This window comes from Ahaetulla prasina, chromosome 3 (genome assembly GCF_028640845.1).
Source record: "Ahaetulla prasina isolate Xishuangbanna chromosome 3, ASM2864084v1, whole genome shotgun sequence".
NCBI lineage: Eukaryota > Metazoa > Chordata > Lepidosauria > Squamata > Colubridae > Ahaetulla > Ahaetulla prasina.
Genome location: NC_080541.1, coordinates 169,301,490 through 169,325,501, shown reverse-complemented (window position 1 = coordinate 169,325,501; position 24,012 = coordinate 169,301,490). Strand labels below are relative to the sequence as shown.

The window sequence follows — 24,012 nt, the reverse complement described above, 5'->3', positions numbered from 1 at the left end:
CTGAATCTGCACTACTATTAATTGTTTCATAGTTCCCATCACCAATCTCTTTCCACTTATGACTGTATGACTATAACTTGTTGCTGGCAATCCTTACGATTTATATTGATATATTGACCATCAATTGTGTTGTAAATGTCGTACCTTGATGAACGTATCTTTTCTTTTATGTACACTGAGAGCATATGCACCAAGACAAATTCCTTGTGTGTCCAATCACACTTGGCCAATAAATTCTATTCTATTCTATTCTATTCTATTCTATTCTATTCTATTCTATTCTATTCTATTCTATTCTATTCTATTCTATTCAAAGTGCTGCAAATCACTAGGAATAACAACAATAGCAACATAATTAATGGCTATGCCTAAGCATTTGAATGGATTCAGAGGAATTCTTTCAGTCCTGGCCCTATTTTAATAGGCCTACTGTAGACAGAGCCAAAATTGAACAAATGTCCTCAACTTAACCACCACAATGAACTGAAACATTCCATTGTTAAGCAAAGCAGTTGTTAAGTGAGCTTTGCCCCACTTTATGATCTTTTCTGCCACATTTGTTAAATTAATCTCTGCAATTGTTAAGTGAATTGGGATTATTAAGTGAATCTGACTTCTCCCAATTATTGACTTTGCTTGCTGGAAGTTGTCTGGGAAGGTTACAAATGGTGACCCCACAGACCCCAAGACAGTGCAGCTGTCATAAATACATCCCAGTTGCCAAGCGGCCAAATTTTGATCATGTGACTGTGAAGATGCTGCAATGGTCGTAAATGTGAAAAACAGTCGTTACTTTTTTCAGTGCCATTGAAACTTCAAACAGTCACTAAACAAATAGTTTAAGTTGAAGACTACTTGTATCACTGCATAAGCACATTCAGGAGTGGTCTTTTTGCCAGTCAGGTGATCCTGTTGTTTCAAAAGAAAACTTGTCCAATGAAGTTAACTAGGGATCAAATGCTTTCGGCTAATCTCTTTTATTTTTAATGCATCTTTTCTTTTAGAACAACCAGATAGAAACAATCATTCCAGAACAGCTTGCACGTCTCCCCTGGCTAGAAACATTGAATTTACAAAACAACAGACTCACATCCAAAGGTAAGCTGGAAAATCCACAATAGCTTAAAAGTAAATATAATAGCCAGCAAAGACAATATTACAGGAAAAAATTGCCATCTTTCATATCCTGGCCCTGTTTTTTCCCCCTGGCAAATGATTATGTTCCTGAAGAGCTTTATTGTGGTCTGAACTATCAGTTTGATGGATGCATTTTTTAAATCTGATCTGATGGACTTATTTGTGTTTCAGAAAAAAAAAAAAGGGGGGGGGAGGTTAAAAGAGAAAAAAAAACCCACCACTCTTGGCACCAAATTAGCAAAAGAATCATTTCTGTATAGATGCAAAATTGGAACAAAATGTTGTGCTTTAAATAAAAAATATCTCATCAGCATTGGGAAGACAGTATCTATCTAACATTCTCAGTCTGCTGCTCTAATGTACCTAATTGTGAAAAAAGTGAAAAAAGTAAGGTTCTACATTTAGGCAAAAAAAAAAAAAAAAGCACAGGTACCGTATATGTGGTACCTTGCTCAATAGTAGTACCTGTATGAACGTATCTTTTCTTTTATGTACACTGAGAGCATATGCACCAAGACAAATTCCTTGTGTGTCCAATCACACTTGGCCAATAAAAATTCTATTCTATTCTATTCTATTCTATTCTATTCTATTCTATTCTATTCTATTCTATTCTATTCTATTCTATTCTATTCTATTCTATTCTATTCTATTCTGTGAAAGGGATCTTGGAGTCCTAGTGGACAACCATTTAGATATGAGCCAGCAGTGTGCAGCAGCTGCTAAAAAAGCCAACACAGTTCTGAGTTGCATAAACAGAGGGATAGAATCAAGATCACGTGAAGTGTTAGTGCCACTTTATAATGCCTTGGTAAGGCCACACTTGGAATACTGCATTCAGTTTTGGTTGCCGCGATGTAAAAAAGATGCTGAGACTCTAGAAAGAGTGCAGAGAAGAGCAACAAAGATGATTAGGGGACTGGAGGCTAAAACATATGAAGAACGGTTGCAGGAACTGGGTATGTCTAGTTTAATAAAAAGAAGGACTAGGGGAGACATGACAGCAGTGTTCCAATATCTCAGGGGGTTGCCACAAAGAAGAGGGAGTTGGGCTGTTTTCCAAAGCACCTGAGGGTAGAACAAGAAGCAATGGGTGGAAACTGATCAAGGAAAGAAGCAACTTAGAACTAAGGAGAAATTTCCTGACAGTTAGAACAATTAATAAGTGGAACAACTTGCCTGCAGAAGTTGTAAATGCTCCAACACTGGAAATTTTTAAGAAAATGTTGGATAACCATCTGTCTGAGATGATGTAGGGTTTCCTGCCTGGGCAGGGGGTTGGACTAGAAGGCCTCCAAAGTCCCTTCCAACTCTGTTGTTATTATTATTATTATTAATTGTGAGGCAGATAACTTCAAAAATTCCTCCCTGCGATTTTTATCTTTAGTCTAGATTGCCTTTAAAAGTATGATAACCCTCTGTTTTTATACTGTAACAAACTATACTATTTGAACCGTATGGATATACAAGTAGTCGTCCCCGTACTATCCACAATACGGACCAGGAACACTGTTGCTAAGCAGTATGGTTGCTAAGTATGATGTCATGTGACTGCACCAGCGTGCTTCACCAGTTCTGGCTGCAGTTGTTAAGCAAATTACTGTGAGTCATCAAAAATAATGTCACATGACCATGACTTGTGACTTCCTTCTGGCTTCCCCATTGACTTTGCTTGCTTGTTATGAAGGTTGCAAATGCCAATAATGGCTGTGAAAATATTTACAGACCCCTCACATCCTGGACATAAACTGTTTCAACTCCTACCCTCAAAACGACACTACAGAGCACTGCACATCAGAACAACTAGATACAAGAACAGTTTCTTCCCAAATGCCATCATTCTGCTAAACAAATAATTCCCTCAACACTGTCAAACTATTTACTAAATCTGCACTAGTATTAATCTTCTCATCGTTCCCATCACCCATCTTCTTTCACTTATGACTGTATGATTGTAACTTTGTTGCTTGTATCCTTATGATTTATATTGATATTGATTGTTTCCTGATTGCTTATTTGCACCTTATAACTATCATTAAGTGTTGTACCTTAGAATTTTTGATGAAGGTATCTTTTCTTTTATGTACACTGAGAGCATATGCACCAAGACAAATTCCTTGTGTGTCCAATCACACTTGGCCAATTAAAAAAATCTATTCTAATGTGTCCACATGATGCTACAACTGTCATAATGGCATGCCAGCTGCCAAGTACTTAGATTGCAATCACTTAACCATGGAGATACTGCAATGGCCACAATTTCAAGGACCAGTCACAAATCTCTTTTTTCACTGCTGCTGTAAGTTTGAACAGTTGCTGAACAAATAGTTGATAAGTAAAGACTAGGATGGTCAATGTACCAGTAGTATCTGCTTGGATGATCCCAAAGTATATAATTAAAATCACCTTTTAAAAAATCTGTATTTTGGAAAGTTTTTAAATAGCACCAGCAGCAACCAATATTATAACACACATAAAACATTTTATGAGGTAAAAATTGCAGTGGTTACTAATGTGAGATACTAATTGTCAAAATACTGTATCCATATTCTTTTAAGGGATTCCAGAGAATACATTTGACCAGCTGGAGAATTTGAATTACCTGTACCTTGCAAATAACCAGGTTAGCAAATGTTTCAAGAGTTGCTATTTCTCTCAACTTGGGGTCCTCCAACATGTAGCCCAACATGTCCTCCCATATTCTCCAGCTAGAATAAGTAAACTGGAATATAATACCTTGGCAGGAAAAACTTTGTGGGTTTGAAGTTTGAGGAATTAAGGGAAGCTACCATAGTAGATAGATGAGAGCTAGGCAACAGTGGCAACATAACAATGCTATGAAAATTATTAATAATATAAAGAGATTGAAGGGATTATGTGATACACATTTGCATAATGATAAGATATACATTTACATAAAAGAACAAACCTGAACACAGCCACGTTTTTATATATTATCAGTAAAAATGTATGTACTGTACCTTTCCCTGTAGGAACCATATCAGTTACAGATTTTTCTTCAGATAGTTCTCTAAACTCATGAGGATATGATAAAAAACAAATATTTTCTTTCTCCTATTAAAATCTTCACTTTTCTTTAAATGTATTGTATGTGACATTGAGATGAAATTTATATTACCTTTCAGAGGGAAAGTCATTGTATTTAATGCTGTTCCTCCTGTATTTGAGGATCTTCATGAATTTGTTATATATAAAAATGAATTAGAACACTAGAAAATTAGGAAATGGGTTAGATCATGTTAGATGATCCTAAGTATTTAAATGGTGGATTCACCTAACAATTGTTGCAGTTTTGGAAGATAGCTTGTGTTGCCAAGTTCCTTGACCACAAAATATTCCCTTAATTTGATAGCATCATAGAAATAATCAACAGGCCCATTTAGACATTTAAATCCAACCCCTTCTTGAGTGCAAGAATCTGATTAAAAGCATTTCCAGCAGATGGCTGGCTGTTCAGCCTCTGCTCAAAACATCCAGTAAAAACGAGCCACAAGTCTCTCTGGGGAATTTCAAGAGAGGGGAGAAAACTGTTGCCTTATTTGAAATGTCTGGGAAATGAAGTTACATAAACACTGATATTTGAATCATATGATTTGATCTTAGATCAGCTAGCATATCTCCACCAAAGTTGTTCTATGAAGAGAAAATATTTAATTATAATAATGTGGGGGAAAAGCATCACATTGAAAGCTCAGGACCTAAAATCTGGTTATTCTGTTTCTAATGTTCTGTAATTTTCTATCATTGGCACTAAGTTCTTATGTTATCATTTGTTTAATAAATATATACATTAAATGTTTTCTTTGTTCCTCACTAGCTAATTTCCTACCAGTCTCCATTAGAGCTCTGCATTGGCCAAACTTCCTTATTCTAGCCCAAGGGTTTTTTTTATTTATTAATGTCATTTAATTTGTTTATGTAGTGGCCTGGTCAGTAAATAACTCAGTGATAAGTGAAGGGGACATTCTTAATTTTGGAGTTCAGTTATTTTTTTAGTCATGGGGGACTTTAACTTGCCATCTTCCGACTCGTCATCGACGGCAGCTCGGGAGTTCATGGCTTCCATGACGGCCTTGGACCTGACCCAAGTAGTTGATGGCCCTACTCACATTGGGGGTGGCACTCTGGACCTGATTTTTGTCTCTGGTCAGTGGTTGAGAGATCTGGACTTAAAGGAAATAGTCATTGAACCTTTGTCATGGTCAGATCACTCTCTTCTTCGCCTGGACTTTCTGACCGCCATTCACCACCGCAGGGAGACGGAGCCGATACGTTGGTTCCGTCCCAGGCGCCTGATGGACCCGGATGGGTTCCGGACGGAGCTTGGGCCATTTCCTGAGGGTCTGGCTCACGGCTCGGTTGAGGAACTTGTTGCGGCCTGGGAACGGGCCGCGGCGGGGGCCTTAGACCGTGTCGTGCCTTTGCGGCCTCTGACCCGGCGCAGGTCCCAACCGCCCCCTGGGTCCTCGGAGGAGCTGAGAGGGATGAGGCGCCGAAGAAGACGCCTAGAGAGTTCCTGGAGGTCTAGCCGTTCGGAAGCTGATCGGACACTAGTGAAGTCCTATACTAGGACTTACCTAGTGGCATTGAGGGAAGCGAGGCGTAGCTACGCCTCCTCCCTCATTGCATCGGCAGATAACCGCCCAGCCGCCCTGTTTGGTGACCACTGCTCTATAGTATTTGCTGGTAGCTGATAATTAAGAATTTGGATAGCCACCATCATATAACGAGAAAGTTCAGCAACTTAATTTTATTCAGACAATGTGCACTGTTATTGTTGAGTTGCTGTACCAAACTGCTTATCCAGTAACATTGTGTCCTTTCCTTCCTTCCTTCCTTCCTTCCTTCCTTCCTTCCTTCCTTCCTTCCTTCCTTCCTTCCTTCCTTCCTTCCCTCCCTCCCTCCCTCCTTCCTTCCTTCCTTCCTTCCTTCCTTCCTTCCTTCCTTCCTTCCTTCCTTCCTTTCTTCCTTCCTTCCTTCCTTCCTTCCTTCCTTCCTTCCTTTCTTCCTTCCTTCCTTCCTTCCTTCCTTCCTTCCTTCCTTCCTTCCTTCCTTCCTTCCTTCCTTCCTTCCTTCCTTTCTTTCTTCCTTCCTTTCTTCCTTCCTTCCTTCCTTCCTTCCTTCCTTCCTTCCTTCCTTCCTTCCTTCCTTCCTTCCTTCCTTCCTTCCTTCCTTCCTTCCTTCCTTCCTTCCTTCCTTCCTTCCTTCCTTCCTTCCTTCCTTCCTTCCTTCCTTCCTTCCTTCCTTCCTTCCTTCCTTCCTTCCTTCCTTCCTTCCTTCCTTCCTTCCTTCCTTCCTTCCTTCCTTCCTTCCTTCCTTCCTTCCTTCCTTCCTTCCTTCCTTCCTTCCTTCCTTCCTTCCTTCCTTCCTTCCTTCCTTCCTTCCTTCCTTCCTTCCTTCCTTCCTTCCTTCCTTCCTTCCTTCCTTCCTTCCTTCCTTCCTTCCTTCCTTCCTTCCTTCCTTCCTTCCTTCCTTCCTTCCTTCCTTCCTTCCTTCCTTCCTTCCTTCCTTCCTTCCTTCCTTCCTTCCTTCCTTCCTTCCTTCCTTCCTTCCTTCCTTCCTTCCTTCCTTCCTTCCTTCCTTCCTTCCTTCCTTCCTTCCTTCCTTCCTTCCTTCCTTCCTTCCTTCCTTCCTTCCTTCCTTCCTTCCTTCCTTCCTTCCTTCCTTCCTTCCTTCCTTCCTTCCTTCCTTCCTTCCTTCCTTCCTTCCTTCCTTCCTTCCTTCCTTCCTTCCTTCCTTCCTTCCTTCCTTCCTTCCTTCCTTCCTTCCTTCCTTCCTTCCTTCCTTCCTTCCTTCCTTCCTTCCTTCCTTCCTTCCTTCCTTCCTTCCTTCCTTCCTTCCTTCCTTCCTTCCTTCCTTCCTTCCTTCCTTCCTTCCTTCCTTCCTTCCTTCCTTCCTTCCTTCCTTCCTTCCTTCCTTCCTTCCTTCCTTCCTTCCTTCCTTCCTTCCTTCCTTCCTTCCTTCCTTCCTTCCTTCCTTCCTTCCTTCCTTCCTTCCTTCCTTCCTTCCTTCCTTCCTTCCTTCCTTCCTTCCTTCCTTCCTTCCTTCCTTCCTTCCTTCCTTCCTTCCTTCCTTCCTTCCTTCCTTCCTTCCTTCCTTCCTTCCTTCCTTCCTTCCTTCCTTCCTTCCTTCCTTCCTTCCTTCCTTCCTTCCTTCCTTCCTTCCTTCCTTCCTTCCTTCCTTCCTTCCTTCCTTCCTTCCTTCCTTCCTTCCTTCCTTCCTTCCTTCCTTCCTTCCTTCCTTCCTTCCTTCCTTCCTTCCTTCCTTCCTTCCTTCCTTCCTTCCTTCCTTCCTTCCTTCCTTCCTTCCTTCCTTCCTTCCTTCCTTCCTTCCTTCCTTCCTTCCTTCCTTCCTTCCTTCCTTCCTTCCTTCCTTCCTTCCTTCCTTCCTTCCTTCCTTCCTTCCTTCCTTCCTTCCTTCCTTCCTTCCTTCCTTCCTTCCTTCCTTCCTTCCTTCCTTCCTTCCTTCCTTCCTTCCTTCCTTCCTTCCTTCCTTCCTTCCTTCCTTCCTTCCTTCCTTCCTTCCTTCCTTCCTTCCTTCCTTCCTTCCTTCCTTCCTTCCTTCCTTCCTTCCTTCCTTCCTTCCTTCCTTCCTTCCTTCCTTCCTTCCTTCCTTCCTTCCTTCCTTCCTTCCTTCCTTCCTTCCTTCCTTCCTTCCTTCCTTCCTTCCTTCCTTCCTTCCTTCCTTCCTTCCTTCCTTCCTTCCTTCCTTCCTTCCTATCAGTGGGTTCGTGTGAGGTACCAGCTGTGCGGATGACACCCAGCTGTACTTTTCCACACCGACCACCCCAACGGTTATCAAGTGCTGTCCCGTGCCTGGAGGCCGACGGGTCTGGATGGGGAGAAACAGGCTCAAGCTCAATCCTCCAAGACAGAGTGGCTGTGGATGCGGCATCCCGGTACAGTCAGCTAACCGCGCTGACCATCGGTGGCGAGTCATTGGCCCCGGCGGAGAGGGTGCGCAACTTAGGCGCCTCCTGGATGAACGGCTGTCTCTAGAAGATCATTTGACAGCCGCTCCAGGAGAGCGTTCTACCAGGTTCGCCTGGTGCGCCAGTTGCGCCTTTCTGGACCGGGAGGCCCTTTGCACGGTCACCACGCCTTGTGACGCCTCGCCTGGATTACTGCAACGCCTCTACATGGGGCTCCTTGAAGGGCATCCGGAGGCTGCAGTTAGTTCAGAATGCGCTGCGCTGGTGATAGAGGGAGCCCTCGTGGCTCCCGTGATAACACCCATCCTGCGCAGGCTGCACTGGCTACCTGTGGCCTTCCGGTGCGCTTCAAGGTTTTGGTGACCACCTTTAAAGCGCCCATGGCATAGGGCCGGGTTATCTACGGGACCGCCTACTGCGACCAGATACCTCTCACCGACCTGCGCCTCACAGAGAGGGACTCCTCAGGGTGCCGTCAGCTAGGCAGTGTCGCTGGCGACGCCCAGGAAGGGCCTTCTCTGTGGGGCTCCCACCCTCTGGAACGAACTCCCCCCAGGACTCCGTCAACTTCCTGACCTTCGAACCTTCCGTCGCGAGCTCAAGACACATTTATTCATCTGTGCAGGACTGGCTTAGATTTTTAAATTTAGAGGGGTTTTAAATTGATTTTAATATTTATATTTAATATTTATATCTCTATTTTTAATAATTCGGGGGTTAGAATAAGTTTTTTAAGGATTATTTTAATTTGTATATTGATATTGATGTTTTATATGCCTGTGAACCGCCCTGAGTCCTTTGGGAGATAGGGCGGTATATAAATTCGAATAATAAATAAAATAAATAAATGAAAGTCTCCATAACTCTTTGGAAACCCCACTGCTCTATAGCAGGGGTCACCAACCTTTTGGACCTCAGGGACCACTAAATTCATAATTTTAAATCCTGCGTACCACTAATATGATCTGCCTAATGACCAGCTGGGTGGGGGTGGCTAGATTGTCATGTGACTGGGTGGGGGTGGCCAACTCGATGTCACTCATGTGGAGGGGCGCCTCACCAGCCTCTACTTGCCCCTCCCCTCCCAGCCACTCCTTGCCTCCCCAGGCTCCTTAGGGCCCCAAAAGGAAGCAGTTGTTGGGGCTAAGCAGCCACCATGAGAAAGAGCTGGCAAAACAGCTGGCTCAGTTCAAATTGGATCTGACCAAGAAGGAGGCTCAGCAGAAGCACCTCACTGAGGACCACGAGCATAGGCTTTCCAAGCAGAGGGAAGACCTGCAGGAGTGCAAGGCCAGGTACTGGCACCTGGAGGCTCAGCGGGCTGAGATGGTCAGCCAGTTCCAGGCCATGAAGCAGTCCCACTGGAACAAGGCCCTCTGGCTCTTCGCCACTAGCGGCACTTCATTCTAGACCCCCTCCAGTAGGAATTTCTGCCCTCCTCCAACCCACACAAAAAGATCCCAAAGGGGGAGACTCTTTCACAACCATTCATTGCATGTATCCGGCCCAGGGACCATGGTTTGAGGACCCCTGATTTAGTGCAATATAAAAAATGCAAATAATTTTTCTGAGGACCACCAAAATTTTCTCACGGACCACCAGTTGGTGACCACTGCTCTATAGTATTTGCTGGTAGCTGATAATTAAGAATTTGGATAGCCACCATCATATAACGAGAAAGTTCAGCAACTTAATTTTATTCAGACAATGTGCACTGTTATTGTTGAGTTGCTGTACCAAACTGCTTATCCAGTAACATTGTGTCCTTTCCTTCATTTACAGCAATTTTCCATGTAACACTTTTGGCAGTGAAGAGGGCTTCATAAAAGCTAAATCCAAGCCAGGCTATGACTAATATTCCAGAACTTTTGTGTCCAATTTTTTTCCCTATGAGATAGAATAGCTATCATTGGTCTTTCCTGGTGCCGCTGGTGCCACAAAAGAAAACTGCATCCAAATAATAAAAGCAAACCTGTTTAAAAGAGATTTCGACGAAAAGTCAAAGGCACATAAAAATATGGCTTTACATATTAAGGACTAAGAGACTGAAATACATTTTCAGGCTTTAGCTGAAACTCATCTCCAGCAGAGCAACAGGGATAGGCTGGAGTTATAGCCCTCCCCAGTGAATCATTACATGCCTAGCCTTGGTTATAAAATCGCAGATAAGGCTTTCTAACAATGTGCATTTAGGTGTCACAGTAAAATAAAAACTTAAAATATAAATTTAAAAAGCTACATCAGGAATTTTAGACATGTCAAAGAAAATGTAGCAGTGGTGGATAGGGATCTTTATAAATAGTACTTTTCAACATTTTCATGAATAACTTGGATGATAAATGTGGAAAGAACCTCTCAGTCCATATGACTCAATTGTAGTGCCCCCCATTGCCTTTTCTTGAACCTTTTTGGTTTGTTTATTTTTCTTAATTTTTATTCAAAACATTAAAATGCAAAATTTAAAAAAGAAAAAAAAACTAGAGAAAGGAAATACAAAAACAAAACAAAACTACCGAAGACTACACAAAGAAAAAATGTGCATAAAAAGAAAAAAACAAAACAAACATAAATTGTCCCCCCTAGTTGAATACTGATAAATATATTTCAAAAATAATATTTCCTCCATCTTGCGAAGCAGGCACACAATTCATAAATTTCTAGAACACTGATTACCAAGCCATTTGGCCTGACATTTATCTACTACATAGGAAAAAAACCTATTAACAAGTAAAGCCAATTAATTTGGATTCCAAAATTGAGTTTTGAACTTAATGACCTAAATGGCCTTGAGTTGGTCTCATTGGCCTCTTCCAGGTAGGGATTCTTGATCCTGAAAGATCTGAAGCAACTTTATGGAATCTGTCATAATACCTTTTCTCCCTAGAACAATTAGCCATTTAATGTCCTAAGGAAAACTCAAGGATGAGTGTGCTTGAAGCCTTTATATCTCTGACAATGATTTCCTTCTCTGGCCTTGTCTCTCCTTTTCCAGCTCACAATGGCTCCAAAGTTCCTTCCACAGACTTTGATCAGTGTGGATTTTGCCGCCAATAATCTCACCAAAATTTTCTCACGGACCACCAGTTGGTGACCACTGCTCTATAGTATTTGCTGGTAGCTGATAATTAAGAATTTGGATAGCCACCATCATATAACGAGAAAGTTCAGCAACTTAGTTTTATTCAGACAATGTGCACTGTTATTGTTGAGTTGCTGTACCAAACTGCTTATCCAGTAACATTGTGTCCTTTCCTTCATTTACAGCAATTTTCCATGTAACACTTTTGGCAGTGAAGAGGGCTTCATAAAAGCTAAATCCAAGCCAGGCTATGACTAATATTCCAGAACTTTTGTGTCCAATTTTTTCCCCTATGAGATAGAATAGCTATCATTGGTCTTTCCTGGTGCCGCTGGTGCCACAAAAGAAAACTGCATCCAAATAATAAAAGCAAACCTGTTTAAAAGAGATTTCGACGAAAAGTCAAAGGCACATAAAAATATGGCTTTACATATTAAGGACTAAGAGACTGAAATACATTTTCAGGCTTTAGCTGAAACTCATCTCCAGCAGAGCAACAGGGATAGGCTGGAGTTATAGCCCTCCCCAGTGAATCATTACATGCCTAGCCTTGGTTATAAAATCGCAGATAAGGCTTTCTAACAATGTGCATTTAGGTGTCACAGTAAAATAAAAACTTAAAATATAAATTTAAAAAGCTACATCAGGAATTTTAGACATGTCAAAGAAAATGTAGCAGTGGTGGATAGGGATCTTTATAAATAGTACTTTTCAACATTTTCATGAATAACTTGGATGATAAATGTGGAAAGAACCTCTCAGTCCATATGACTCAATTGTAGTGCCCCCCATTGCCTTTTCTTGAACCTTTTTGGTTTGTTTATTTTTCTTAATTTTATTCAGACAATGTGCACTGTTATTGTTGAGTTGCTGTACCAAACTGCTTATCCAGTAACATTGTGTCCTTTCCTTCATTTACAGCAATTTTCCATGTAACACTTTTGGCAGTGAAGAGGGCTTCATAAAAGCTAAATCCAAGCCAGGCTATGACTAATATTCCAGAACTTTTGTGTCCAATTTTTTCCTATTTTGAAAAGTCAAAGGCACATAAAAATATGGCTTTACATATTAAGGACTAAGAGACTGAAATACATTTTCAGGCTTTAGCTGAAACTCATCTCCAGCAGAGCAACAGGGATAGGCTGGAGTTATAGCCCTCCCCAGTGAATCATTACATGCCTAGCCTTGGTTATAAAATCGCAGATAAGGCTTTCTAACAATGTGCATTTAGGTGTCACAGTAAAATAAAAACTTAAAATATAAATTTAAAAAGCTACATCAGGAATTTTAGACATGTCAAAGAAAAAGTAGCAGTGGTGGATAGGGATCTTTATAAATAGTACTTTTCAACATTTTCATGAATAACTTGGATGATAAATGTGGAAAGAACCTCTCAGTCCATATGACTCAATTGTAGTGCTCCCCATTGCCTTTTCTTGAACCTTTTTGGTTTGTTTATTTTTCTTAATTTTTATTCAAAACATTAAAATGCAAAATTTAAAAAAGAAAAAAAAACTAGAGAAAGGAAATACAAAAACAAAACAAAACTACCGAAGACTACACAAAGAAAAAATGTGCATAAAAAGAAAAAAACAAAACAAACATAAATTGTCCCCCCTAGTTGAATACTGATAAATATATTTCAAAAATAATATTTCCTCCATCTTGCGAAGCAGGCACACAATTCATAAATTTCTAGAACACTGATTACCAAGCCATTTGGCCTGACATTTATCTACTACATAGGAAAAAAAACCTATTAACAAGTAAAGCCAATTAATTTGGATTCCAAAATTGAGTTTTGAACTTAATGACCTAAATGGCCTTGAGTTGGTCTCATTGGCCTCTTCCAGGTAGGGGATTCTCTGATTGAGGTAGAGCTGGCAGCAAAATGTTGGTGGTTGAAATTCTCCCAAATAGAATTCTAAACTGTTCTAACACACACCTGCCTCTGTCCTTTTTCCATTTCCTAATTTTATTTCCATCAATTATCACACTCCTTCAATCTGCGATAATTGTTGGATGAATTTTGAAGTTAATTAAATAACATTTCCCTATGAAATGTTATGTAAATAGTTATCAACTTAAAATCAACCAGCCGATCTTGGGAATCTTGCAACAAAACCATATTAGAGGAACCCTTTTCTTTTTTCTTTTTTTAAAAATAGATCTTGGCAAGCAAAGTAAGACAAGAAGGCCATTCTGTATGTGCAATGCCTTTCTTTTATCATTTTTGTCCCACCCCCACATCCAATGTTCAGTGCACAACTGGCCCAAAATAAATGTTAAATAGTCGTCATAGTTTCCCCATTACATCTCCATAGGGTTACAACAGAAGCACCTCGGTGGTTCTCAAAGGTAACCAGAAAAACAGTCTTCTGCAAAAAAAAAAAAAAAAAAGGCCTATTTATATTGCATTCTGCTGAGGATTGTGGAATTAATGTTCAGGAAGATTTGTTCCCAAGCTCTTGGTTTTCTTGGGACTTGCCCAAGAAAGAAGACTCAACTATTTCTGGAAGGACACACAAACTGTGCAAAATATATTTATTCTCTCAATCTGTGCTTCTTATATATATGTTGAGTCCAATAAGCACGGTTTTCCAAGTGAAAGCTTAAATGCATTCCACACTGGTATTTATTAGTATTAGAGAGGAAGGTAGAGATCCTTGATCCTGAAAGATCTGAAGCAACTTTATGGAATCTGTCATAATACCTTTTCTCCCTAGAACAAATAGCCATTTAATGTTCTAAGGAAAACTCAAGGATGAGTGTGCTTGAAGCCTTTATATCTCTGACAATGATTTCCTTCTCTGGCCTTGTCTCTCCTTTTCCAGCTCACAATGGCTCCAAAGTTCCTTCCACAGACTTTGATCAGTGTGGATTTTGCCGCCAATAATCTCACCAAAATTTATGATCTCACTTTTGGACAAAAACCAAACCTGAGGTAAAAAAAGAGTTTTTTGAAAGGGGGGGAAGAAGGGACCCTATTTCTCCAGCAGAAGAAGCAGCAGCAGCAGCAACAACAACAACAACAACAGAAGCAGCATGTAAAGCCATAGAATGAATGTTTGTAAGAATATATTTCTTTCAAGAGGAAGCGATCCAAACAAACAAATCTATATTAGCATCTTGACTGGATGTTGCTTGCTTGCATGCAGATTGCAACTGCACTAGAAAATCTCTCAGAAAACAGGCCTGTTAATTAATACGTTGCTAGTTCTGAGATTTATTATGCACATGGGATATTTTTTTTTCTTTTTTCTTTTCTTAAAAGACGTATTTCAATAGCAAGAATAAGGTAGGTCAAAGAAGAAAGATGAATCATTGCATGTTCTCTGTTTCTCTGGGAGGTGAGAAATTATAGGAACACCGTACTTATTTATGTTTATTTTTTTTATTTATCAAACTTATTTGCTACCCATGCTTCAGGTGACTCTGAGTGGATACTGGATTCTCTTAGAAAGGAGAGTTTGGAATACGTTGCAATATTTGGGTTTCTTATACAAATATGCTACTACAGGTTGGATGGAAGAATAAATTAAATCAGGAGTCAGACATTTTTCAGGCCTTTAAACTATTGTGTGATTTTGCATGGTGTTAACGCTATAATTAAATATATAAAATATAATAAATTAGAAGGACTGACATCTTGTAAGATGTCCTGCAAGAACACCGAAACCTTGCAAAGTTTGATTACACTTGTTTTCACAATTGTTTGTTTGTTTGGCTTAAATGCTTCAATGGTTTCTACATCACAGATCCGGGAAAGGTAAAGCATTTAAAATGCTTGTAGTTGAACAGAATCCAAAAACACAGCCCCTCCCTCTCTCTCTATTTTTAAATGTAGGGAATTCTCTTGCCCATGTTAAATTCCCCTCATTTCAGCATTGCTTACATTCACTGGCTGTCAAGGATTCTTGCCTTCTATTGCCTGTGATTGAACCTGGGTTTTCTGCCAGTCTGCCACTGAGCTTATCATCTGCGTCAAACTGTTCCAAGTTATGCAGTCTTTGGTCATTTTCACAGTCAAACATCTGCATTATCATATATTTCACTGGGAAGGATGAGACTGATTGTTTTACTATTCAGAAAATTCCAAAATAGTTTTGTGTCAAGAAAGAATTTGTTATTTAATCCCCATGGTAATGTTTGATTCCCACGCACTTGACCCATTCACCTTTTTGTTTTAATCTGATCACAAGGTTTATAATAACTTAAAATATACCCTTGGGAAAACAACAGAGGAAAATAATTCTTTAATATATTGCTGAGATTAATTTCAGATTGGAGAGTGTTTTAAGGGAAATATTTCTCTCATTGTGGTGGGCCTGTCCTATTCATTGATCCCTACTCTGCACTGTTGGCCTCTTCCCAGCCACTGACTTACTTTCCTCCATGAGATGAAGCTCATGGGTGAAAAACTCCAAATCAATTTTATCAATTTGGAGGGTGCCCTTGATGGAGTAAGGGGAAAATGCTATTTCAACCGCAGTAGAGTTAAGGACAACATCAGGCTGTCTTCTTGCTCCTGGGTGGACATGCAATGAAGACGGTATCAAGAGAAGTCAGAGAGGGAAAGGGCTGTCAGGACATGTTGGTCCCAAGGTTCAGACAAATAAGCAGAGACCCTTAGACTAGAGCTAGAAAAAGTGAAGCAAAGGACAGCTGAGCTGATTTGATAGCAAGTTCCCTATGAGGAAACAATGCAAAAATTGGAGTACTTTAGCTCTAAAAGAGGTAAGTGGGCACATTATAGCGTTGTATTGAATTATATCTGGCAGGAAGAGTGTGGACAGCTGCTGACATAACTAGACTGAGTAGTTGATATAAGAGAGTTCTCATTTTCAAAAAACTTTGTGATCAAGTAGTAAAGGCTTGATTCCTAGCCTTGTCTCTGTCTATCTCTGTCTCCCTCTGTCTCCTCTTCCCCAACCACATCTTTTTTCTTCTTTTAGGTCAGTCTACCTTCACAACAATAAGCTTGATGATGTTGGACTACCAGAAAACATGTTCAATGGTTCTGACAATGTAGAAATCTTGATCATGTCCAGCAACTTCTTAAAATATGTTCCAAAGAATCTACCACGAGCATTGTATAAACTACACCTTAAGGTAGAATATCAGTTACATTGCATGTCAGAACCTCAGCCTTTATAAAGCTTATTCTTTTGAATTATTGAATACACTGACTGCTTAGCTATTGCATTTATGAATCATATTGTCTGCCCAAGAACAATCCATAAAAGAATTACAAAAGAAAACCACCTGATAGTAGTGGCAACATCAAAGTTGCATTCTAGGCAGTAGCCAAATTATACCAGCACAATGTCAAACAAACCTTTAAAAAAGAGAGAGAGAGAGATAGTCTTCTTATGTTCATTGAAGGTCACCCAAGTGGGGAACATTGCCTTAAGGCTTAAGGTCATATTTGGCTTTTTCTCTGGCCTCTTCCTGTCACCGCAACCATGTTAGAACATCCCTCTTATACTTTGAGGACTGAAGTTTCAGTGAAGAAGCTCACACTTTGTTCCCTTTGTCTCTGGACAGAATAACAAATTGGAGAAGATTCCTGTAGGAGCTTTCAATGAGCTGTCAGATCTTCGAGAGTTATATTTGCAGAACAATAAATTAAACAATGAAGGGATGGACAATGAAACCTTTTGGTGAGTTTGTTAGTTTTTAATGGATGCACATTTGATGGATAATAGCAGCTGGATTTCTTTGCATGGGGACTCTTCCAAATATACTCAACTGTTTAAGGATTAGGGATCCATATTTATTTTCTTTGATTGTAACACATAATTGACTCCTTTTGACTCCTTTTTTGTCTCATCCTTTGATTAAGATACTAAACTGGGAACTGGAGTTGATTTAGTCTTTGACAAGCTTAGTTAAATGTTTATCTTGTTCTTCAGGAGATAAAAATGTCAGCTTACAAGAGGAGGCTTTTTCAAGTGTCTGCAAAGTGTGGTCAAAAAATTCAAGCTAAAAGCCATAATGGTGTGGCCCAGGAGTTTTGATCACATTGTCATGGCTGCCAGCTTGACTTTTTTTTTTTTACAACTCCCTGTTTGTCCGGCTTTAAAGGGGCAATCATTAGGTGTGGATTCTTTAACTGGAGTTTATTAATCATGAGCTGTTATAGGTAACAACAGTTTTTATGTACATATGAAAAAAAAAGTGTGGCAGAATTGCAGATATAGTTATCCCAGTTGCTACAGTGATGAGGAACAGAGGCAAAAACTATTCATTTCCCCTCTACTAACACTGTGTGTTTGGCTGCTTAAACACTTAAAAGGAATTCCTTTTTTTCCCACCCAGGAAACTCTCAAGCCTCGAGTACCTGGATTTGTCTAGCAATAACCTTTCCCAGATTCCACCTGGTTTGCCTCGAAACATTGTCCTTCTCCACTTAGAGAAGAATGCAATAAGATCAATTGGCAATGATGTCTTGACCCAAATCAAGAATCTGGAATATCTTCTGCTTCACAATAACAAGCTCAAGGCCCGAGAGATCCATCCACTGGCTTTTCATGGTCTGAAGAAATTGCACACGGTTCATTTATATAACAACCTGCTGGAAAAAATCCCCAGTGGACTGCCCAGGCGAGTAAAAACTCTTATGATTCTCTACAATCAGATTTCAGAAATCGGCAGGGAGGATTTTGCTACCACTTATTTCATGGAGGAACTCAACCTGAGCTACAATAAGATCACCAGCTCACAGATTCATCGGGAATCTTTCCGTAAACTGAAACTTCTGAAGTCCTTGGATCTTTCTGGCAATAAACTCCGCACCATGCCTTATGGGTTCCCCAAGAATTTGCAAAGCCTCAAGTTAAAAATGAATTTGATCAGTTCCATTCCCAAAGGCACACTCTCTGGAATGTCAAAGCTACAGGAGCTGTATCTCAGCGCCAACAAATTGAAAAACAATTTAATTCACAGTCGATCATGGAGAGATCTCACCAGTCTTAAGGTACAAACAGACAGAGATCATTTATATGCAGTAAATGCATATAAATGATATAAAAAATAGTATATAACTCTTTCATATAGGCAGATCTATGGGAGAAAAATTAAAGTGCGTGTTGTGAGAAAACCACAGCTAGAATAGATATAAAATGAAAGAATGATGCAGACCACACAATATGAAAAAAAAATATGCCAGTTTATCATATAATCTGAAGCTCTGTAGGCAGTATGGACAAGTAAAAGGGGGAGGAGGAATAAAAATCAACAGGTATATTGAGATGGGTGGAATATTAAGGAATCAAAGACATTTCCATCTCTAACCATGGAATTGACATACCCTGCTATGCATTTCTAATAGTGATAGTGCCTTTGACTCCGTACTGATTAGGAAAAAATGCACCAATTTTTAATTGCAACTTCTGCAAAGTCAATGAGGAAGCTAGTTTCACTTAACAACTATGTTATTAACTTAAGAGCTGCAGTGATTCACTTAACAACTGTGTTAAGAAAGGTTGCAAAACGGGGCAAAATTCACTTAACTATCTTGCTTAGCAACATAAATTTTGGGCTCAATTGTGATCATAAATCAAGTGCTACTACTTCAGGCTGACCTGAAGAAAATTCTGTGTGTGTGTGTGTGTGTGTGAGAGAGAGAGAGAGAGAGAGAGAGAGAGAGAGAGAGAGAGAGAGACTGAGACTAAAATTGTATGATACCCATTATCCCCCAATCTCCTTTTTCTCCCCCTCCAAAACGTTTTTCCCCTCTTCTGAGGAAAACATATGCAAGGGACAGATCATTCTTAAATACCTGAATATATCACTCATTGTAAGTTTTGAAATTGGGCCACAGGGAGCTTGAGAGCCACAAGTTGTTCAAACCTGGATGTATATACTATTGGGATACACAGACTGATGTACAAAATGTAATGTATTACTGTAAGTTTTGGCGGGAGTTTTAGGCGGGAAATATCTCGTTTCTGATTGGATGCAGCCTCAGGCTGAAGTGTATATAAGGAGAGGTTTTTCTCCAGAGTTTTGCTGGGTCACACTATATTAAAGAGCTGTTGTCACTAACCTGGTCTCCTGCCTCGTCAATACCCAAACTTAACATTGGCGACGAAGGTGGGATCTTGAGGCAGAGCACCAGAACAGAGCTGAACTCACTACGAGAATCAAACCCAGCAAGGTGACGGCGAATGCAGCGATGACCGGCTACACGCCACCCACTCCGTTTGACCCTGCCCAGGAGACATGGGGAATATATATGACCCGTTTCGAAAGTTTCCTGGAGGCAAACGAGCTACAGGGAGTCTCCGACAACCGCAAACGGGCTTACTTCATAAGCCACTGTGGGTCCGCAGTCATCGCCGTCGCAGAAGCCCTAGCGGAGCCAACACCGCTACACTCCGTATCGTGGCAGACCCTTCAGACCCTCCTGAAGAATCACTACGCACCAGCCCGTCCAAATACGCTCGACGGTACGAGTTTGGGGAGCGAGGCAACAAGAAGGCGAGTCTATCAGCGACTACATGGCAGCCCTGAGACAAGCCTCCAAGCATTGCGAGTACCGCGATCTGGACGAAGAGCTGCTGGAACAACTTATACGGGGTCAGAGACATCCGTTTGAGGAGACGGTTGCTAGCCAAGAGCAACCTGACATTGGCAAACGCCTGGACGAAGCCAGAGCCCATGAGATGTCGAACCATGCAGCAGACACCTTACAAAAGCGACTCACGCCGATGGCGGGCGCAAAGCCGAGCACAGTCCAGCACGAAGAAACCTATCGTGAGTCAACCAGCGAAGAGGAGGAAGAAGTCCACTACACCGGAAAATCGACAAGGGAAGACCCGGAGGAATGCGGAAGTTGCGGGCGACATCAGCGCCAAAGATGTAAGTTCAGGGACGCCATTTGCCGGCGGTGTGAAAGGAAGGGCACCTGGCTCAAGTCTGCCGAGCACCCCAACCTTCCGCCGAAAATTCAAATCGCCAATCAGAGCGGCTCTGAGTCAGAGATGCAAACCCCACATTCCGCCGAAATTTCAAACCAGCCAATCAGAGCGCGAGATCGGCGAGGCGACCAGCGATTGGCCAGGAAAGAAAGAGCGAAGTCAAACCGAATGACTGTTACCATAGACCACGCAGCTACCCGCATCAAGAAAAGATCTTCACAAACCCGACAATTGAAGGCGTGCCGTGCCGACTGGAAGTAGACACAGGATCAGCTATCACAATCATGTCCTGGGACACTTTTGTGAAAGCCTTGCCGACATCGCAAAGCGCAAGCTACAGAAACAACGGCCCGGGTGCAGGATTACCAGGGCAACCGCATCCCTGTTCGAGGGACAACGACCGTCGAGGTCAAGTACGGGACATACGAAAAGACCCTGCCCATCACGTTAGTCGAGGAACCTTGCCAAGCTTGCTGGGGCTAGACTGGTTCCGGCGTTGGGAATGGGGTGACTGGCGTCCACGGAGCGGATGCAACCTGCAAAACGCCCTACTGGAGGAATTCGCAGACGATTCGAGGACCGTTTAGGCAAGTACAAGGGGACCCCTATCTCCTTCAATTTAGACCCCAAATAGCTCCCATTAGGTTAAAGGCAAGGAGGGTTCCTTTGCACTCAAACCTAAAATCGACAAAGAGTTAGATAAATTAGTCAGCCAGGGATACTAGTGCCAGTTGACCATGCCAAATGGGAGACGCCAATCGTCACCCTATAAAACCAGACGGGTCCATAAGGATTTGCGCTGATTACAAGGCTACCTTGAACAAAGCATTGCAAAAGAGCGCCTACCCAGTTCCAGTAGTGCAACACTTATTGCACTCACTAGGGCACGGACAAGTTTTCGCCAAATTAGACTTGGCACAAGCGTACCAACAGCTACCCGTAGATGCTAGCACAGCTGAGGCCCAGACCATTGTAACGCACCGGGGTGCCTTTAAGTGCACCCGGTTACAGTTCGGGGTGAGTGGGGCCCGGGCTATTCAAAATTTGATGGAGCGGCTCCTACAAGGGTTACCGGGAGTCGTACCCTATTTTGATGATGTGTTGGTATCAGGGGAAGATTTAAGAGAACTGGGAAAGCGATTAAGGAAAGTTTTGGCCATTTTTAGGTCGGCAGGATTAAAAGTCAAAGCAAGCAAGTGTCAGATAGGGGTCGAATCTGTTGAATTTTGGGCTATAGAATAGACAAAAGGATTCACCCACTGAGAGCAAAGTCAAGCGATAAAGAGAGCCCCAGCACCCAAAAACAAGACAGAACTCCAGGCTTTCCTGGGTCTGGTAAACTTTACGCCGTGTTTTTAAAAGACAAGGCAACCGTTGCTGAACCGCTGCATAAATTGCTTGGAAAAACACTGCTTGGTCGTGGGGAAGTCAGAGAATAGGGCATTTGAGGCAGTAAAAGTTTGCTATCAAGCGATAGCCTGTTAATACAATACAACAACAGACTGCCGTTAGTATTGGTTTGTGATGCGTCCCCTATGGAGTAGGAGCTGTACTTAGCCACAGACTCCCAAACGGCACTGAAGCCCCTATAGCGTTCTATTCACGAGCGATGTCCCCGGCTGAGAGGAATTACAGCCAGCTAGATAGGAGGCTCTCGCAATAGTGTCAGGGTGAAAAATTTCACGAATCGTTTTTGGCGAGATTTGAAATTGTCACTGATCACAGACCGCTATTGGGGTTACTGGCTGGCGACCGCCCAACGCCAGTAGCACTCTCACCTAGACTGACCAGATGGACTATTTTTTTGACCGCATACTCCTACAAGCTGCAGCATCGGCCTGGAAAGGAGCTGGGGCATGGGGGCGCATTGGGCAGATGCCCATTGCCAGGGAAATCGAGGACCCCACCCGGGCACACCGTTCTACTAATTGACTCTTGGACTCGGGGCCAGTCACATCGCAGGAAGTGGCTCGGGCCTCCTACCGGACGTTGTTTTAAGGACTGTAATCAGTTGGGTTCAAGGGATGGCCGCTTACGGGCGTTTAAGGAATTTGTAAAGAAAAAGGGAATTGTCTGTACAAGGGGTGCCTGCTCTGGGGGGATAGGGTGGTAGTCCCAGAGAAACTGAGGAAAAAAGTTCTGGAACTCCTGCATGAGGGTCACCCAGGAGTTGTGAGGATGAAGGGTTTGGCTAGGAGCTATGTCTGGTGGCCCCTAATGGACAGGGAAATCAGTGACAGGGTTGGCCGATGCCAAGTGTGTCAGGAATCCAGACCACTACCACCCACGGCCCCAGTTTTGGAGTGGGAGAAACCCCAAGGCCCTTGGTCCCGCATACACATTGATTTTGCCGCCCTTCCACGGCCAAACATTTCTAATTGTGGTGGATGCATTCTCCAAATGGCTGGAGATCATCCTAATGAAATCCACAACCGCGGGAGCTGTCATCTCAGCACTAAAACACCTTTTCGCCACGCACGGGCTACCGGACACCCTCGTGTCCGATAACGGCCCACAGTTCACCGCAGCATTATTTGAAGGGTACCTGGCTGAAGAGGGCATCCGACATGCCCTCTCAGCGCCGTTCCACCCTGCGTCGAACGGCCTTGCTGAACGTTTTGTCGGTGCGAAAGAAGCGCTATCACGAAGCGGCCCGGCGATTGGCAGGCACAAATCGACGATTCCTAACCGTCCAACACAGGACCCCTGTGTGGCCACCGCCGCAGCCCAGCCGAGCTATTAATGGGCGGAAGCTACGGTGCCCGCTAGACCGGCTACACCAACTACGTACAGGACGGGTTCAAAACAAAACCAGATAGAATCCGAGAGTTAAACATAGGAGACTCAGTGTGGGCACATAATTACAGCGACGGCCCTAAATGGAAGAGGGGATAGTCATAGACAAACGGGCTCCAAATCTTATCTAGTGGAACTAGACGATGGCAGAATCTGGAGGCGCCACATAGATCAATTAAGAAACAGATTGAGCGATAAGGCAGAATTAGGCGAGAACAGCCCTGACTATGATTTAATTAACCCCACAGCTGACTGGAGCCAAGAACAAACAGAAAGCGTAAGCAAAGAACCAAACAGAGACTTATCTGAGTCAGGCGAGGTCCAGCGACACCCTCCGGTCCCTCTAGAGGACAGCAGGTCCGAGCCGGCGAATAATCCAGGGCCGGATGGCCGGGAGGAGGAGCTCAGAGGAACGAAAAGTCCCTCCGGCAAGCTCGACTCAACTCCAGAAAGTGAACTGCGCAGGTCCGGGAGAGTCAGGAGACGCCCCACGTACCTGCAGGACTACGTAGAGAAGTAATATGCAAATATTGGCAAAGTGCCTTCTGGGAGGGAAGGAGTGTAATGTATTACTGTAAGTTTTGGCGGGAGTTTTAGGCGGGAAATATCTCGTTTCTGATTGGATGCAGCCTCAGGCTGAAGTGTATATAAGGAGAGGTTTTTCTCCAGAGTTTTGCTGGGTCACACTATATTAAAGAGCTGTTGTCACTAACCTGGTCTCCTGCCTCGTCAATACCCAAACTTAACAGTTTCACCTAGTATGAGATGTTTAATTCTTTTATAGTTGTATGAAAGTATATAGAATATTGAATTACAGTCACGAACCATGAACAATTAAGCAGTGACAGTAAGCAATCAGAAGCTGTAATCAATGAGCTCCCTCTGTCCTGTTTATATGGGCAGAATCTGTAACACCAAACATTATGCTATTGCCATTCAGTTCACCAGAATAAATCTACAGCAAGCAAAACCAAAAGGCAGAAAACAGAAGTCAAAGACAACCCCAAAGGAAGGGAAAGGTACAGCTCACCTTGCACTCAGTTTCAGCTCATTTCCGTAGCTGTGTTTCAATATATCTGTCAAAGAACTGGGATTCCTCTTGCTAATATGTTAGCTGACCAGAA

The 24,012-nt window shown here is 42.3% G+C and overlaps 1 protein-coding gene across 1 annotated transcript in view; it reads left to right on the top strand.

The window, feature by feature from the left end:
- The window catches only part of PODN (podocan), a 35,406-nt gene that overhangs the window by 7,176 nt on the left and 4,218 nt on the right, over positions 1-24,012 (top strand). The window contains exons 3-8 of the mRNA XM_058177640.1: positions 1,005-1,098; positions 3,696-3,760; positions 14,003-14,112; positions 16,124-16,280; positions 16,716-16,831; positions 17,490-18,147. Of these exons, the coding sequence (XP_058033623.1) occupies positions 1,005-1,098; positions 3,696-3,760; positions 14,003-14,112; positions 16,124-16,280; positions 16,716-16,831; positions 17,490-18,147 (1,200 nt within the window). The remainder of the gene's footprint in view (positions 1-1,004; positions 1,099-3,695; positions 3,761-14,002; positions 14,113-16,123; positions 16,281-16,715; positions 16,832-17,489; positions 18,148-24,012) is intronic.